Below are 20,060 nucleotides of genomic sequence, written 5' to 3'. Positions count from 1 at the left end.
CATCACGTGACTGTGCGCCGCGCCGGTGACGGATTTGAGAGCGAGAATTTTTTTTTGTTGTTGCTGGCAGGCGATTACACTATGAATGGAATGACGTTGTTGCATAATTAAAATCATTTGAAAAATAATGATGTTTTGACGAGGTCTATGAGTCGGTGGCGATGGCGTTATTTTATTCAATTACTAGGCTCACAAAGCGTATAAAGGAATACGACGAGATGGCTTGAAAAGGCGGCTGTAGCCGTTTTTAAATTCGTTCGTAAAGTTGAATTTACGATGGTACGTAGTACGTACTACGTACGTTTAAAGTGGACAAGTCTCATCGGTTATTGGATTTATTATCGTACGTTATGGTTTGAATTTTTCCTTATTATTCGAGCGTACGACTGGCTATGAGTGTTGCTACGTATATAGTATGTAGGTTTGTCTTGTACGTTAGAATATGGTGACAGACACGGGATATTTGGGGTCAATGCAGTACATACAATGTAACGTTTTTATTTTCATCTCGCTGTCAGTAGTAAGTAGACTTTTTACATGAAACAGATCCGATTTGCGAGGTTTTCATTGAAACGATGAGGGATGAAATTTGATGGGTAATGGTCGATTTTGGGGTAATTTTCAGTTAACTGTTGCTCGAAGAATTTGAATTCCCCGATTGGTGTTTTGGTTGGTTGTAAATTTATGATCTCCATGGTATTCCAAAATTTGGCCAAATTATCAAAAATTTCGTTCTTACGTTTCGTTAATAATGTTGGGATTTCATCCGACGAGTGTTTTTTTTTTTTGTCATCATATGAGACGTTTAAGGTTCCGCGTTTTTTTTTTCGCTGATTCTCGAATAACATACTAAAGTATCGCAAGTTGAGTATGATATTTTAATGTAATGTAGCGTCACGTCGTTTATCTTTATTAACGAAAAAACGTATATCTGTGGAATCAAACTTGAAGATTTTTCTTCTTCAACTAAGTATATCCAATAGTTTTCGTGTCGACAACACTGCAGGGTGACTTGAAAATTAGAATGAGACGTTTTTAAATTCTGCGGTGAAATTTGATGAAAAAGATTTGATTGATCGGTTCCAATTTTAGTTTAAACCAACTCTGGAAGTCTGATTCTCGATCAATTTTTGAAATTTCGAGGAATATAACAAGCTATGAAGTTGGTTAGAAAATAGTGAACGGGTTTTCTTTAAAACAGGATTAAATGTGAAAATAATGAAGATCAAATGAATTGTACATCTGATTGTTGAATAGGTACCGCAAATAAAATTGAAAAGTCCTGCATTTGACTAGATGGTGTTGAAAATATGAAAAGGGCGGTAAAAAATTCTGTGTTTGGATCACTTTAAAATCCCCTTTCTTATTCATGTACTCAGGTTTAGGTACGTTTTTCATGACTTTTCGATGTCAAAAAACGCTGTGAAAGAACACCGGTTGTGATTGAAGCTTCCTTTATAGTGGCGATAAGCTGGCAATAGAAAATTTCTACAGAAAATCGTGGAATTTTTTCAAACTCAATTTTAAGCACTTTTGAACCTCTAAACTTGTAAAATAATAACATTTCTTATAAATTCTGATGATTATTCACTTTAATAAAAAGTTTTCAATCTTTATCTCATTCATCACTTTTCTATGGAAAAGTTAAAAAATTTTGACTTTTCCATAGAAAATTGATAAAATTCTACAGCCAGTATAAATGCTTCCATTTGAATGTACACATTTGTCTTCTCTGTAGAAAAATTCCACGGCCACTATAAAGGAAGCTTTAAGGAGGAGTGTCGTGTCTTGAAAAGTCGCTTGAAAATTGTTGCGATGGGTGGGAGGGTGGTAGGGTGGTCATTGGTAAATATTGAGAAACTCTATACTTCAAGGAAATTTTGAAACCGTCTTGCGAAAGTTATACATCTTGATTAGATTTTTACAGGCACCCTGCACGTACTCGTTCATGTTTATCGAGATCATTTTTCACGAAACTCTGTTGCATGAAATTAAAGTAACGCTTTACGATCCTGATTCCTGCTTTTGTGCAGATTTTTTTTGTCAATCAGTCCCGGGTTCAAACACGCGAAACGCGTAGAAACTGTAGAGACGGTGGCAACTGCGCGGATTAATATTAGCTCTGTCCTTTTCGCTGATCTGAGCTACTCTGAGCAGAAATTTAATTTTTATATCTCGTTTTTTTTTCAGCTCTCACTTTGAATATAGTAGAAAGATTGTGATTTTTGTAACCAGGGAACAACTAAGTAACTCCTTTTACACTTCCTTTTTTGGTAGGGTAAAAAGAGCAGAAAAAATGAGTAAATAGAACAGAGTTTTTGAAAAGATTTGTGTATCAATGAATTTTTTACATTTGAAAAATTTGCTTCAGTGAAGAAAAAAATGTGCATTCGTTCAACTTCATGGAACTCTGAAAGTGAAAATATAACGAAATATCGAAATTATGATCATTTTTGACATCCACTTCCTCGAAATAGAACCTTGAAATGTTCAAAGACTTGAGAAAAGTAAGAAATTTGAATGTAAAATGTTTACTCCTTCCCCTCCAAAAATCAATCCAAAGAACTCAATTGGCATTGGTTTTGACACATTTTCTTGTCTTGTAAAGGATTAAGCGAAAAATTCGAAATATTTAGATCATTCGTAACAATCAGCGACTCTAGCAAAGATGGTCCTCAAAAATCTTGCACATTTATTGGTGTTTGATTCATAATAATTGGGAGTAGGTTGAAATTTGCAGTTATATACATCGCATACGCATTCATGATGTAATTATCCAAAATATACTATACGTATAAGAAATTTGAGGAGTAAAAAAAAAAGATCGTGGTGTTTTCATTTCACCAAATGAATGAATGTATGTATTGTATGTAGACGTCCTTGTACCGGAGTTATCAGCTTATTGTTTCAAAGTTCAAGAAAAAAATGCCAGCTTGCATAAAATTTTTGAATGCGCTCTCAGTTAGCGTCAAGTCTGAGTATATGGTAAAAGAGTCGTAAAGGGTTAAAATTGGTATTTTTCATCAAGAGTACGTGATGCAAAGTTTAAATCGGCATGTACGTAGTTAATATGCGAAATATGCGAAGATTTCATTGTTGTTGTTGTGGTAAATGACTTGGGTTTGTGAGAAGATTAGTATGTAGTTAAATCATTCACTGTATAAACCGATGTCGGTTACGAATTTACGATAGGTCGGCTCTTGATATCAAAAATTGTTCGCAAATTACGGAATGTCGTGGATGTGAACGATTTGTGGTTTATCGAGGGAAAAAATTGTTGCTGAAATTTTTCTATATTTTTTATTCGTTTCAAATTCGACAACTACGATAGTTGTCGCACGATGCGGGTAGAATTTAAGTGTATACGTTTCATTGGTACGTATTTGGTGTCGAAATACGTAGGTCTATGTATGTTCTATTTTTATATTAGAATTTGAATTTCATTAAAGTGTAGTGCGTTTTGTTAGCAGCGTAGGTCGGTACTAAGTAGAGGTACATTGACGTATGTATTTAAAATGGCGAGTGAATGTTCGATTTCTAAGGGAGGTTTTGAAGGGAAAAATATACAATACAAGCGAAATGTACATAACATATATACCTATACCTATACCTGTCCTATACTTATAAGATATCAGAGAAGTCGAGATTTAGATTTTTTTCTCTTACACTTTAATTGAGGCAGGCGCAAACAGACAAAAGAATCGTTCTGGCCATTGGTCACGATATTAAAAACGAATCCGGATCAAATTTATTCGCTTCGGATGGACGAACAGACGGTCGTTGTATTTATGAAGGTAAAATACTACAGTACTGGCCAAGCAGTTTTTCTTTATTATCATGTACCCTATACAACAACAACTACTGTCGTCGTGTAGTCGTCAATGTGGCGTTTTCCGTCTTCGTTTTGTATTTTTATTTTAAGTCTACTTGGCGTTGTCAATTTTCCCATCAATCATATTGAAATTACTTGACCACGTGCGCATTGTTTTGATTTTTTTCGCCTTTCCTTAAATGCATAAACGATTGTAATCGAGTAGCCGTCGATACTTATTCGAGCATATCAGGTCAAGAAAAATATATGCGCATTTTACGCTATATCGAGCCTTCAGATCATTCATCTACCAATGGATTTAAATTTTCTCACTTTGGTCAGTTAACTCTTGAGAAGGAATGGCCACGAGTTGAAACGAAGTTGTACTCAAAAATGTAGCTAGTACCGGTATTAGGCTTTTTTAAATTTCGAAAATTGAAAGGGCTGCCAATTCTTATCTTTTACAGGCGAACAAAAAATATCCGAATAGTGTCCCGTGTCAAGTCCTCTTTCAAGTGCTCAAATTCGTCAAATTCATGATATCTGTCTATACGTGGATAAAATTTTGATGTGAACGAGTAAAAATAAAACACAAAAATATTTCGGAACCGCGCAGAACATGTTTTACGAGGTCTTTAAATTAATTTTTATACCAAGTTCACACTCGAATTGATAACCTATTGTGTAATGCTGCGGGTAATTTTTGTCGTAGACGCCCGTATATTGGTCGAAAGTGAGAGAAACAACCGTAATTTTACGAGAGAGATGGAAAAACGAATACTTTTTTTTGTTATGTGTATCTAAAATCATCTTATTGCTAGTCTTATAACATGCCCGACTCTTATCGAGCAGGTTTATTAATTTTTTCTACGCGAGTTTTCAGTCGTTTTCATTTTTATTTCATTTCTCTCCCTGTACTCTTTTTTTTTATTACATCTTAAAGATCTGCTCAGCAGATGTAGAATACTGAGAGAGATGAGTACAGTATTTTCATGTTACTGCGATTACACTATTACAAATATTATGGATGCATTATGCAGATATATGTATGTACTATGTTCATGTATTTTTCGTGCTAGTGGCCTACTGCAACAATGAGCTAATTTTTCCATGTTTTTTCATGTTACAGAGCAAATCGAGAATGCCACGAGGCAGAATGGACTCGAAACCGAGAGGTCGTATGACCGCTTACGCTTTTTTTGTACAGACTTGCCGCGAAGAACATAAGAAAAAACACCCCGATGAGACTGTAATATTTAAAGAATTTTCTAAAAAATGCGCCGAAAGGTGGAAGGTAAGTTGAAACGATTTTTTCACTAGATAAGCTGCACGCACTCGTGTTTTATATTAGCTTTTCAACTCGAATTTTCGAAATGGCCGAGCTCAGAGAAAAAAGTCGCACCGCATTACGACGATCTTGTGTGTGTGTATCGACGACCATTGAAAGTATAGGTACCTATGTACTTTAAAGGTAGAGAGGCACCTTAAATCTAATATAGCGACGTAATTGTTGAACGGCGTAATATATAGAACATAATAATTGCGAAGGTAAAAAAATTCCTTGAATCGTTTAATAGCTACTCCTGCGTTCAAGGTTATTTAACTGGAACGTGCGTTAACAATGGACTCTGGTTTTTGTATTCGAGAATAACGACAACGGCGGCGGCGGCGTATCCAGGAGTTCATTCTAAAGTACTTTTCCTTTTTTTAACCTTAACCTTTGCGTAATTATCGATAGCGTTGATGCCTAATTCAATATTATTGCGTGTGACGATGATTTTCGCAAGAATGATTATCGCAGGTTTTGAATCGACGGAATATTGATGAATGCGGCAATTTTTGAGGTGGTTTCTGCAGTGTGGAAGTTAAGTTGTTCTGGTCGAGTTTCAGGATAGCCCATGTTTTGACATTGTTATACTCTCCACTCTTCCCCAGTGTCTAATGTCTGTCTATACTATACTAATTGTAATCAGTAATCATGATTGCTAAGATTTTTTAGATATGGGGTAATTCCTTTTCCATAATTTTTGAAAAATTTTCAAAAGTAGTATCTTTTTTATAGGTATGCAAACATCTAAAAAAAAAATTGAGTTCGTACGTAGTTAGGGAAATGGAGAAAACCGAGTTTTAGCCAAAAAGTTGAACTTTGCTATTATGCAATAATTTCTGCGTTTTCCTTCTACCATCAAATTCATTTTTGAATATTTTTTCAAATCCCAGTTTGATAATACGTAGATACTTTGTCTACTGTCTTTGTGTCATTTGCTCAATTTGGACTGCGTTAAATCCTCAGCGTAAAAAATTGTAAAGAGTTCTCAATCGTATGGGAGGATTATTGCTATAAGTATTAATTGAAAAGAGTTATCCCGATTTCAAACCATTTTAAGTTATTTGAACTCGGAAACAATTATCTATGTAAATATGAATCTTTCTTTTTCCCGACTATTCGTTCACACATCTTGACGCTTAATACATCGATGAGCAAATGAGATGGTTCCAAAAGTGGCGTATTATGTAAATAGTGGTGTATGAGGACGTCGCCGTAATATCTTGTGTATTAACGACGATTATTTGTCTGGGTAGTCTATCTGAAAGGAATTAAACGTACTGATATAGTTGAAATAATATCGAATGAAATCCTCAATGCTATGAGTAATACTGACGAGATTGAAAATGAAACAAAGAAAAACGAACAAACAAATCTTTAAACATCGAATGTATGTAAACGAAAGAACATCACGTATGCATGATTAAATAATATAGGCTATCAAGCTTCTGGCGAAACTTTATATTTTGGTTTCGAGTTGAATGGAGAAAGAAAATAAAAGATTTGTCACGATATACAGGTCAACCCTTCAAACTAAAACTGTGGTTGCTTATTCTCTAGAAAACATTTGGGTTTTTCTAAAAGTTGTAAAATGAAAAAAGTTTTCTTGGCGTAATTTTCAAAGTTTTGTTTTATTTATCGGAATCGTTTTGTTTTTTGTTTTGTTTTTTTGTTTTTTTTTTGTTTTTCGAAATGCTATTCAAATTTTGGCGGGATTATTGCGGTGTGACCAAATCAACGTAGCTTTAATTGTCGAGTATGTATTCTGTTTTAGCTCATCTTGGTTTGATTCAAAATTTGAACTGAGTTGCTTTTTTATTGGAAAAATTTGGTCTAGAAAGCCGAAAAATCAGGAAAAATCAATTCTCAAAAAGTGCATAACAAAAAGCAAAAAGAGGAGGTAGGATGCGACGAGTGAATCATTTTATTCCTCGTGGTGAAAGAGGGTTAACAGATTTAGGCGTCAAGGTGTCTACTGAGTTTTTTTTTTGCAACCATTATTCGAAAAACGATTCGCGATGGCGATGAAAATGTCTTCTTCAGCGTGTTCGAGCTTAAATGATTAATTATTTAATTGGCGCTGAAAAGACGAGACGCTTTGTGCGAATGCCATTGGTGTTCGTACGTGTATTATATGTACGTTTCCTTCTACTTCGCTTACACATTTGCAGCATCCGGTGTGCTCGATGTTGGTGTTTTTTGTCGTCGTTGTAGTTGTTGACTGAGAAATGAAACTAATGTGCAATCGAATTTCTCACGAGAGATTCAACTGGTACTTAGTGGTGCGACGATATAGAAAAAAAGAGTTGGTGTAAACATGTTGAAATGGTTACCAGCTTGCCACCTAGGTGTCCGGTGTACATTTGATGATGAGTAAGCTGCTTGAAAATCTACGTAAAACTTGAAAAAATTATTAGGCTGGGAGTCATCGTGATGCACGATGTGTATTTTTTCGTAAAAGATGCTAGTGGTTTGTTGAAGATGAAGGGGAGGAGAGGAAAGTTTTCGTTTTTAGCATGCTGTGATTCGAATGGAGAGTAGCCATGTGTCTGAATAAATGTAAGAACAGTTTTGAGTAGAAATAGAGCCACACCCCTTCACCGATTCATTGAATCGTCAATCCTGAGAGTCTGCAAAATTATACCTATATGTTTTGAGCTTTATCGGGTGGGTAGAGAAAGACAGGATAGTTCATTTGCTGAGAGAGAAAATTTTTAATGAAAAATAGTACCCATTGTGAGAAGTCTTGCAGCCTGGTATGTTTCAAATTTTCCGTACAGAGAGGCTATCAAAGGTCGTGTTAATCCGGCAAGACAATCCGTGTTCTTACTTTTTAGTTTTTGTGCTTCTACTTGAGATGACAAAAAGATACATTCGGGATTGCATTCAAAATTTTGTAATTAGTTTTCTCTCATCATTTAAAATTTTTATTGAGCACTTTAGCTTGATTCTGTCATGTGTACATCAGTGTACTCGAAATTGAAAATCATCCTTGCGGTAGGGAACTAACGTACGAGCGCACGCATACATTTAACTGCATTGATCTTGTTTACTCGATATGAAGCGTGCATTGGTCTGCACATGGGAATAAATTCCTACGCGTGTTTAGTGGTAAATCAGACAGAAATATGAATAAATCTGCAAATGAAGGTGTTTCATTATTCGCGGTTTCCGTTTTGTCGGAGGCCAACGTACAAATAATACTTACGTTTATTTTTACGATAACGTAGGTATTTTTTTTTGTACTTCGAAATCCGCTGGTCAGCAAATTTCCATCATACGATAGATAAGACGTAGTTCACGTCGAACGGTGCTTGAAGAGTATCACCACACCTGGTGATAGCGCGATTCGGATTCAGCGGCTTATACGCGCGTCGACGATGGGCGAAGAGCTCAGCGCGGAGCCTGTGCTGTCTATAGTTGGAAATATTTTCTGGGCGTTTTGACGTACGGAAGAGCCTGAAAAAGGAGAACGTGTATTGCATGTTGAAAAGGGTCTGTCGAGAATCGATAATACCGAGTCAATTCTACTACCGCTCAAAGGTGTAAATTTTTTCTCTTGCTTCGCGCATACGAGCGAATTCACCTTTAAATGTGTGGCTGACTTTTGTGTTATTAATTTTTCATCTTAATTGTGAGAACTGTAGGTCTGGGTATGTATGTAATGTGAACGTGTGTTTATAGGTATGGCTTGCGTGTGTGAATTCAAAGGCGAGTGAGGGTTCGTGTGGAGACGTTTTTTCCTTCAACTAAAATAGCTGAACGAATGAAGATATCGCCAATCTACATATATCATGAATACATTTTTTATTGCCTCTTTGGCTATCGTATTACTGGCGGGAAAATCCATTACGAATATGCAGGATGATCCGGATCACAATTTAGTAAAAAAAGAAAAAAGACAACACAAAAAAATCACGTGCTCTATTCATCAATGAAAACAAAAAAGTCTAATTATGTACATGAGAAAATTATAGTCAGGACTTTCTCAAGTATGGCAACGTCGCAATCGTCTGCATCTTCAGCAAAATTTAATATCTTATTGGTCAAATATAATTAACTGCAATGAAACCTGCAAGGTTGTCGCAATGGTATGGTTTAAATCAAATAGCCGACGTTCAGAATTGATGGGAAGGGATTTTCAAACTTTGGCAACATAATTATGAATCTATAACATATGTTTCGGGGAGAGGGGTGTATGGTTGTTTGGAGAGATCACATTGAGATAAATGAATTATAAAGAATTCTCTTCTGCTACTTTACGGAGGAATTCAATAATTTTGAATTGACAAACTGATTCCTAGCTATGTAAAATATAAGCAATACTGCTCGTTAATGAGACGATAATGTTGAAAATTTGTTTTATGGCGTTTCTAAACCAGTTTTTTCAACGTTGAATTGAATTTTTGGATTCAAATTGCTTCTTTTTCACCTTTTTTCTTTTTCTAGTAAAATTATGTTGGAGTGTTCTCTGTCCCTCATTCCACTATTTTTCATCTCATTCTCTTTCTATTAATAAAATAAAATGCATAAATTATCGAATTTAGTTGAAAATTTTATTGGTGTCTTTCAAGGCGAACGATTCTGTTACGAGAGACTTGAAAGTTTTTTTGTCAGTGTTACTGTTGAAAAGAGCGAAGTGCGTTTCTTTTCTGAAATAATGCTCAGATCATTAACTTCCTCACTTTCTCCTCAAGAAACCATATGTACTAATCTATGATTGAGGCCTTATGAGATATTTTCTTCCCTCGTTCGTTGTCCTTTTTGATACTCGTGATGTTGCTTCTACCAGTTGAATCGGTTAAAATAGGATGGTGCTAAGTCTATTTTTTCAGATTTTCGCGAAAAACGCTTTTGGTCATTGAAAGAGGCCCTAAAACACAACTTTTGGCGCAATCGCGAAATCAAAAAATTCTCTTGTTTTCGCTCGAACTCGATTGGGCCTCATACCCACATCATAGTTCATCACTTTGCCGACTATCCTGATTGTAAATATCCAAACACTTCGACGAAACTGAAGATTTTGTAAATCAGTTTCTCAAATTTTTTTTTTTTTTTGAGAATCGTCTATTTTTAGCACAGCAATACGTTTATACGTAGTTTAATACTTATGTCAAAAATGATACTGTTCGAAGTTGTTTGATATTTTTTCGCAACGCAACAAATTTTCCAAAAAATTCGTCAGATTGCTATTTTTTAAAAAAAATTCTATTTCTACACTCAACACGCTAATAACGCATGAATATCGAAGAAATGGACTTGGTACATTTCTATTCTGACCGATTCAATTAAAATAGTAAAACAAGAGAAACGAAGAGCGACGTTGAAATTGGTTCGGTGTAAAAGTTTCTTACTCTTTTGGCAAGATTGCCAAGCTGTATTCCGCTTCGAGTGTAATGGTTTTTTTATTCACCTTAGCACGATACGTGGTAGGAATTGATGGTGTACCTGCGTGTATGTCTATGTACAAATGTTTTGCAAGCACAGCATTGCTGTTAAATACATCATGTTTTGTTGGTAGGCTATGGAGAGTAATTACAAGCGAAAAAATTCCCTGTTATAGTTGGTCAACTCAACGCCGTAGTTGTTCACTGTAGTATTCTGATATTGCGTGATTTATACATGGTTTGTAAGCCTTGAGGCGTAGCCGATACGGCGATGATTTTTTTTTTTTTTTTTTGGATGAAAACTGCATCGAAAGATTGGATTGATCCGCGTGATATACTTGGTTCGTATACGAGAGGTACCATGAGATGTAAGTTATAATATGTAGTTTCTCAGATGCTCGAAGATTTTATGAATGTTTTGATCGAAGGGGTTGAGAGGTACAATTTGGACTTACCAATTAAGAAAACACTTTGTGGCGTACGAGTATTGTGTAGTAGAGAAGTTTGTATAATTAAAGATCTTCGAGTCGTGCTTTGGTAAAGGTTGTTTTATTAAACGATAAAAGTATTTCATAATTACGACGCGAGATCAAGCAACAGCAGCAGTTGTTGTAAGTAGTAACGGGCAGAGAATGTGTATTATTAGCTAAGAAAACGTATATAAATTGTAATGTATGCGACTTGGACGCGGTTTTTCCTACAGTGACCAAAATTGACTGGGTATATTCGTAAAAGAGCGTAGCCCAACCAGACCAGATAAACTGGTTTTCCAGCCGATGGTATTTAACTTTATTTAGCTCGTTGGCGTTCCGCCTAGACCTTCGGTACATGCTGTACAACCTTCCTTTCCCGTTTAGAGAACTTATATATCAAGACTCGAGAGAATCTAATACCGGTCTCCTATATGCTTATTTCCTGTTCGCGTTGTATCTTTTTCAGTTTCTTTTATTTTTTTTCTCCCTTTCGGTTCGATTTAGCTGGATCATGTCGGTCTTCTTGGGAACACCATACAGAAGACGTATTTTTCTCCCTCTCAGTCTCACATGGTGTATTTGTTTCGGTTTGATCTTCTTCACTGAATTCTGCTCGGTGTTGTTATTACCATTGTTGATAGCGCCCTGCCTTTGCCTTTTCTCGCTGCCTCTATACGTATCAAAGTGTATCGAATTCTAACCACATCCCTTTCTTTTATTTTGCAATTCGCACTATTCTACGCCGTAATTACTGTTGGACATTTTTCCTCCTTTTTAAAAAAAATACTTGCGAGTCTTATTAGGCGATCAATTATTGAAGTTTTTGTATGATTGAGCGATGATATGAATTTGAAATATGTGTATCGTTTGAGAAGTGTATGTATCGAAGCCATCGTTAGCTCATGTGAGAAAATAGGATATCGTGTGATGGTGCTTAGTTGGCAATGAAAATGCACGACGTGTAACTAGTTTGGCGAATTTTTGTGGCGAAGAAGTTAAATTCGTCAGATAACGATAACGACTCCGGACGAATATGATTGGATTACGATGTGAATGCAACAGAGGAATATTATTTTAAGGTATTTTTAAGGTATTGTATTTCCTTCTGCTGCACCAACTAATGTTTAACTGTGCCTGTGTGTGTTCTATTGTTGAAGACGTTCAAGTGTTGTGTTGTATGACTTGACGACGATTGATACGACAAGCAGACTAGACGAGATGCTAGGAAATGTGTATAATTTTTCAAAAACCTTTTTTATTGTCGAGTGTGAATGTGTATGAATGTAGAGAGACTCGGGACTCACTAGTCAGTCTTGCCCAGCGGCGGCAGTATTCTTAGTATTTGTACGCTGGTTTAGACGGGTATTTAGTTATTCATTGTTTGCAATCTCACACGCCATTAGTTCTATTGACAAGACATAATGAGGATAGAATGATGATCGCCAATGAGTATAGTCTACTCTGCTGCGTCTAATTGTCGAGACTTTTCTTCAAATTGTCACAAAAGTACAGAAATGTATGCATACACACTTACGCAGCACATAATAGTTTGAGATAACTAATGTAAAGGTATGTGGTCCATTTTTGATTTTGAAACTTATTTCGAATAGTAGATTCATAAATTGGAGGAGGGCTGTATTTTGAAGCGAACCACTCTTGAGTTTGGTGAGAAAGTCTTGCATTTTTAATTGAAAAATTCGTATAGAAATTCATTTGTCTATATTTCAATTCTTGAAGTTGAAAAATAAAACATCCGAAGCTACGTTAATTTCTGGGAAAAATGTCACTTCCTTTTTGAACGTACGAGTATTTTGTGTATTTGAAAGTCGAATTTTCATTAGTAGGTGGTTATTGTCTATCTACTTGGAGTAATCATTTGAAGAAGAAAGTTTATTAGCTTTTGTCCAACGAAATACGGAAAATGGCGTACTGAATAGATGCTAGGTCTATTACGTCAGAAAGTTATCGAAATGTGTACGCAGGTAGTCCGGTCGGTAGTCGAGCCAACACCAGCATGGTTCACCTGCACGAACACAGCGATATAATATTGTGTAGGTAAAAATAATGATTTTTTTCCTTGGAAATTTCATCATCTAGCGCATTTCATTATGTATGAAACGAATGTATCGAACATTGTAATGAAAATTCTTTCATCGGAGAGTGATCCGTTTGGAAGTGTTCCAAAATTTGTATGCTTTTGAAAAGTAAGAAAGGAACGTGTTAGAGTTTCGAAGATAGGGTAAAATAATCTACTGTAAGCAGCAGTAATGAGAGGAGTGGATTCTTGGTATGGGGAGACTTAGTAAGTAGTGTAGAAGCGCGTCGTGGTAGATTTTAATTACTGCCGTGGTTCTCATCGTGTCTTGTAAATAAACGGATTTTCGCAATTTTATTATAACGACTTTACGTAATTACATTCGATGTGTGTACATATAATACGTTAACTTATCTACGTGTGGTTGTGTAAGTTGTGCAGGTGTAGGTATAAGTAAGGTATTGGGCACCCTTGCAGTTGTTTTAAAGCAATGAAAATGGAAAAGTTGAAATTTTAACGTTATAATCTCTTTTCTTTTATTCTAATATAATGTACACATAAGGGAAAAAGAATCGTTTGTGTGAGAAATAGATTATTCGCAGAAGCGCCACGGCGCGCGTTGAAAAGAAAAGAAAAACAAGATACTCGTACAACGAAGTGTGTGAAAGAAAGAAAACGAGTAGGAAAAAAAAACAGCGAATTCGCGCGCCTCAATTTACGTTGCTGGAGAATGGAAAAGCAAAAGCGAGATAGAGAGACGGTTTTTGTTAAAAGTAGAGAAAAGGCAATTATTGGAATAGGCAGGCCTTTGAAAGACGGTAAAATGCAAATGGCGAATTTAACACGGGATGCTGAAATATTATAAACTACGCGAATCCCCCTTTTAGTATTTTTGAAGAGCGTTGGGCTCGAACCAGAGCTGAGTGGCGGCGACGAGAGGGCGAAAAGAGAAAGTACGTGGTGGATACGTGTATACTGTATATGTGTTGAATACTACAACACGACCCATCGTGTATTCGTGTGTATGTATAGAAGACGAAGAGAATGGATGGAGACTACTGAGTAACGGTGGTGCTCGCTGCTCGCAGAGGAGAATGGTGCGTATATTGCGGGTGCGGGTGTGCCATCGCCGCCTGGTTGTGTTCAGTTCAGTTCAGTTCTCTTCTCTTCTCTTCGTCGTGTATGCGAAGAACTAGCAGGCTATATTTTATATATCTGTTCGGATGCTGGAGATGATGAAGGTGAAGATAGCGGTGGTGGTAGTGTTTTGCCGGCATGTTGCCGGCTTCGAGCGCTAGGTTCTTGTATTAGCTGAAACTGAAACCGAAGAGGAAAACGATTTTTTAAAATAATTTTAGTACGTAATCTAATTTAATCTTTGGATGAGGTACCTTCGGATGATGTGCTACGTGAATTTGTTGAAGATCGAGCCGACAAGAAGATCAATTCTTACTACGTGTATTAAAGATGTCGATATTGTCGATGCCTGGAACCGATCAAAATATCTTGACTCTTGAATCACGTTTTGCGTAATCTTACTCCTTATGATGAGCTTACTTGAAAGCGTTACATTGATAATTTTTCAATATGTAAAAAATTCCAGATTACGTTTTTTTGAAGAAGTTAAATATGTGGGTTTACAAGTGTTTTTTCCTACTTTTTAGAAAATCGCTAACTGCATCAAAAACGCCTAGGGGGCGCACAAGCTGGTAATGTTAAGGCTCGCCGACGACGCTGAGGAGAATCTTGTGCGTCTTAAGGAAGTTTTTGACGCACTTTTATACGATTTTCCAAATATTGGAATAAAGCACTCATTACCTACACTATGGTATTCCACTCCTCATTTTATGATCAGACTAATTTAATTTATTCATTCTACTCTGCAAATAAAATTCAGGTGCGAATATAAAAATTAATTATCATATTTTGAATGGAGTGAAAACGATGTTATAATATTCGTCACGAAGGCGTTTAAAATGTAAACAATTAACCGCTTACAGAATCGCTTGAATGATAATTTTCATATTCATAAGTCAAACTTTATTTGAAAAAATTTGCATAAATTTTCGAATTCAATCGCTTTGATCAAATTTATGTATTTGAATTTGTAAATTAGCTTTCTCGTACCTGAAAATTGGCATTTCTGCGTAAGAATTTCAGTGATGTTTGGAACAGATGCTCCGTTACTAGTGATTTTCCTCCGGTCATCTTAATCTGTTTTGGGCTTGATTCGCGCTCCATTCTCTTCGTTTATAGTAAAGATTTGTTGCATCGAATTCGAAATTTTCAGCTATTTATCGTTCATCCTCTCGTATGGTAGGTATTTCATCTGTTTCTGTACCTACACTACCTACCTACCATCAACTTTTTACCCAGTGATAATATAAATGTGCCAGGGACCTTGCATGTGGTTATTTGAACATCTGGTATTTTTTGAACTCGACTTGGATGTATTGAACTTTTGAAGTCCTCTGCGGCTCTGCAGAGGACATTCGACGATTAATCCGTTGATGATTTTCCATCCTGTGCGGTAAACAAAATGATGGTATTTTCTCGTGTAATGCTGTGATTAGCTTATTACACCAAGCGTTTGAATCCTGGGATGAGGATGCGAATGCATCGCATCGAACGATATTTGAACGTGAAACGATTTCTCATTTAGGACCATTATATCGAAACTCGATTATTTTTCAATAATAAATCAGGTATTTATTGATTAAATTTAGTGATCGGTTTGTGTATGCCCAGTTTGTCTGTATTCGTTGATTTCCAGTCATATTATTGCCTCGATTTCGACTTCGATTTCAGCTTGAAAAATTTTGTTTCATGTGTTACACTGAAATGTAGGTATTTCGGCAACAATAAAAAGAAACGAGCATCGTGTAGACCGTCTGTCTGCGGTAATATTTGAACTTGGAACGGCATAAATTAACACATGCGATATAATTGAAAAACGCGTACGATGCAAATTAGGCTCATTAAAGAATTTGTAATCGTGTTAATTAATTGAATCGCTGCAATTAGTTAGGAATTATTAACGGCTAACGATATTCGAAGACGTATTGACATTATAATTGATTACTTAGTACGTATGTAACCTATGCATACATATGTACATTTATGTACGGAGATATAGCATCGACGACACCGTTCGATTAGTCGACAGCAAATTCATTTGGTTTGATACTTCGATACAATCATGTGTGTGTCTGTGTATATATGTTTTTTCTACATTACCTGTGATCTATTAGTAGAGTTGAGACAGAGAGAAGAGTAAGTACTTTAGGCTGTGTATATTACACTTATTCGAGAACAAACACGCGGTATGTTTTTTTTAAAAAGATGCTCGAGACAGAGCCGAACGACCGACAACGATGCACATAACGTGTAAAAATAAAGTCGTATACTTGGCAAGATTGACTATTCGATCAACTCGCGAAGCGTTTTTATTGTAGTACATACTACATACGTATTATGCGATGTTTTATATTTTTAAACGATCAGCGATGTGCTCCGAATGCTATGCTTTGCTATGCTCTTCCTCTTCGGGATAGTATGAATTTTCGTTCTCATATTTTATCAAAAAAAAAAATTCTTCATTGATGTGAGAATAAGAGAGAAGACTAACGGATGGTAATGAGCACAGCCACTGAGGCACATATGCATGCCTTTACTCTATACGTAGTTAGTGTGTATTTAATTCACCTATGCGCGTCTCCGTCTAGCCTCGGCCGGGTCGCCAATTCGCCTTTCGCCTTATGAAGCTTCTGCTGCTGATCCATTGAAACAACTCGACGTTTGTCTCTCGTGGATTGTGCTGTTCTGTTGTCTTTTGTAGCTGTTGTAATGCCATATGTTTGCACGTAGGGAATTATTTATTTTAGGAGATATTCTCGCATGTGGTTGAAGTTCCTACAACTTTTTTACGTCCTGATACGTTGCATGTACATATGTAACGAAGTAGACGAGTATTACGAATTTTTATTCAGCATGTCCTTTTGAATGTCTACCTACTTGAAATTTCGGTATAGTTTGGTGGGTGGGTTTGTGCATCTCTTGATGTTTGAAGGTTGAGAAATTTTACTTTGATGTTTGCAATTCGCTTTATGGAGCTTCCGTAGGGACCGATTAGAAATGTTAAGAGTCAATATAAAGTGAAAATGTGCGATGAGGGGCTGTGCTTTTTACCTGCTGATGCTAGAAACTGATGAAAATGTCTGATTTCATTTAGATCTTAGATCTTTCGAAGGTTTTTTCAATATTTCTCGCTAAATGGATTTCATTGAGAACAATTACCAGTAATTCTTTGGTTTTCCTGAGAGGTACGATTCCTGTGGCTATAGATTTTTTCTGCGAAGATGACATTGGTATTTCGATTGTACTGTTTTTGCTGAAATGAATAGAAAAATACTTAGTATCCGTATAACTCTGTTTCGCTCTTTGTAAAAGTCAAAACCAAAAAGACGACTGTGTTCTAGCTGACTATAGCAGAATTTAAATTGAAAAAGTTTCTCATTTCAAAGTACATATGTGGTTGTAAAATTTCAACGTTTTTTTCTTTTTCTTTCGGACTGTATTTAAAAATCTGTGTACGGCTCTTTTTTATAAGTGTTCTAGTACTGTATGGAAAATCCGAATGTGTAGTGTTTTCAGAAAATTTGATTATGGCAAATTTTTACATCGTCGATATTTCAAATGTATTGAAATAGTTCGTAGCGGAGTTTCCGAATTGAAAATACTTACGTACTTTTTTTGATGGTATCAATATCTACGTCGAGATTTCTACGATAATACTTTTACATTATGTATTTCGATTGTTATGGCCAGCCTGAAAAAGAAACTTAACTCGTGTATGGTTTTGATGGAGAAAAAATGAAGCGAAATTGTGTCGAATTTGTAATTTTCCTGCAGAATTATATTCGAGAAGGAAAATGCTAATAGAGAGTATTGAAAAAGTGCAGACTCGAAGACCCACTCGCCCCCAGTTATAAGTGGTAGGGAAGAATGAGGGTTAAATGTTTCATAAACACGTCATTGAGTGTTGAAGTTCAGAGAAGAAATTTTTGAGAATGAATTATGCATACTTTGCTATAAGATGTATTACTCGTCCCCCAATAGAACAGAAGAAGGGTGAAGGTAAACCTAATCCAAATTCGTACTACGAGTATTGTGGAAAAAATGCCAAAATGATCATAGAAGTAAACAAATCACGGTTTATTGCAAAAAATAAATCAAAAAGTGCAAAAAAAAGTAGATAAAAAACTGATGACCAATAAAGCTCGCTCTGTAAGGTTATATTGGCTAAATTCCAGTCGTAATTTTCTTCGAAATTCGCGTATTAATTGAACGTATGTGTACGATCGATTTGTCTGAAAACATTTTCGTTAGCATTTTTAAGAGCGCAACAACGCACTGGTCGATTTCCACCATCCACCGGCAGCTTCCCTGTGATGAACAAAGGGGGTCGTTTTTGTAAAAGGATAAAAACGGGCGCGGCGTGACGGCGACGGTGGCGTTCAGCAAGCTCCTTTTCCAGAGTGTATCGAATGTTACGTTTATAGGATTTCATTCGCTTTCGGTATAAATTAAAAAATGTTAACGAGCGTCGAGAAGAGGAAGCTTTTTGAAATATGATACCATAACGAAATCATCTCGTAGTAAATGTGTATTTTTCGTTAAAATTTCCTAATGAAAGAATTTTTTGATGGTGCGAAAAATTAACTTTTTTCTCGGATTTTGCTCGAGAAAACCGAAAAACGAAATTAATTCCACGGAATTTATTCGAAAATTGACGTGACGAGTTGATCATGATTTGAAATTGCTCCCTGATTCTTGGAAGGAATCGAGCTGAATTGTAGGCAAGGTGAGGAACGCCAAATAATGGCCGTCCTATTTCAGACAAATTTTCGGGGAAAAACTGGAGCTGAAATTATGACCAAGTTTTTATAAAAATCGGGCAGTATTTTGGAAACGGGCTCCATCCATATGCCCAACCTGAACCTCCAATTCCGTCAATTCCACTTTTTTCGCCCATTTCGAAGAAACATCCTGGCTCGCGCTACTCTAATCGGACATTTACCTATAAAGAAGCGTAAAATTTTTCATTTATCGTATCATCGTTGAAAAGGAAGTGAATTTAGTCAAGACTCGATAAAAAAGTAGTGGAAAAATTAGAACATAAAATTTTCAGAGTTGAACTTCTGTCATTTTTGTGAGCTGGGAGAAAGTTTCTAAAAATTTAGAAAAATAAAAAGTACACAAATAGGAACCACTGAAAACTTTGAATATGTAATTTGGGATTTAGCTTAGATCTGAACAGCTTCTTTTAAATCCAATATAACCCCCTTCCCCCTCGTTGGAAAAGTAAGTACTAATACTTATTCAATTTTTGCTACAAGTTCAAGAATATTTTGTTGGATTTTCAAGACGGATTTAAAATTGTTTTCGTTTCTTTTCTGATTAGGATTGGGGGGGGGGTAGAAAAGAGGAAGGTTGGTATCGAGTCCGTATGAATCTGTTGATTACCTATCGTTCAAAAATCAAAAGTCTCGGTCAAAGCTTGAAAGTAGTATTCTATTTGAGTCACCAGTAAAGTTTCCTACATTTGTGTATGTAGGTGGGGGGGGGGGGAGGATGTCGATTGCTGAAATTCATGAAAGTGGGAAGAAAAAATTCTGAAATTCGATGGATATCTACGGTAAATATTACAATTACAACGTTTCAATATCAAAATGATGGAACTGGAGAGGGGGAAATGGAACCAATATTTGAATGCAAAATCGATGAAGAAGGATTTTTTTTCTGAAACTGAGAGTGTTTTGTATTTTTGTCACGCATAGTGTCCAGTATGGGTACATTACATACCTTTACCTAGTACCTCTACCTACGTACATCAAAAAATAACTCATTGAACTTCAATGGCACACTTCAAGTGTATGCTTGTGCTGTGCCATTATACAAATTATAATTACGACGTTTTAATTTTAATAGATCAGCGACACTAAGCAGTATGAACAACAAAATTTTG

The 20,060-nt window shown here is 36.0% G+C and overlaps 1 protein-coding gene and 1 long non-coding RNA gene across 2 annotated transcripts in view; one reads left to right on the top strand and one right to left on the bottom strand.

The window, feature by feature from the left end:
• LOC135832059 (high mobility group protein DSP1-like) overlaps nucleotides 1-20,060 on the top strand; it is a 41,244-nt gene that overhangs the window by 12,592 nt on the left and 8,592 nt on the right. Inside the window, exon 2 of the mRNA XM_065345041.1 lies at nucleotides 4,941-5,105. Coding sequence (XP_065201113.1) covers nucleotides 4,941-5,105 — 165 coding nt within the window. The remainder of the gene's footprint in view (nucleotides 1-4,940; nucleotides 5,106-20,060) is intronic.
• Nucleotides 13,375-16,448, bottom strand: LOC135832062 (uncharacterized). The gene is made up of 2 exons (XR_010556270.1): nucleotides 14,425-16,448; nucleotides 13,375-14,350 (listed from the first exon to the last, which is right to left on the bottom strand). It is a non-coding gene; the product is annotated as an uncharacterized LOC135832062 (long non-coding RNA).

The sequence above is a fragment of the Planococcus citri genome, chromosome 1 (genome assembly GCF_950023065.1).
Source record: "Planococcus citri chromosome 1, ihPlaCitr1.1, whole genome shotgun sequence".
Classification (NCBI taxonomy): domain Eukaryota; kingdom Metazoa; phylum Arthropoda; class Insecta; order Hemiptera; family Pseudococcidae; genus Planococcus; species Planococcus citri.
This window is presented reverse-complemented; position numbering and strand designations above follow the sequence as displayed.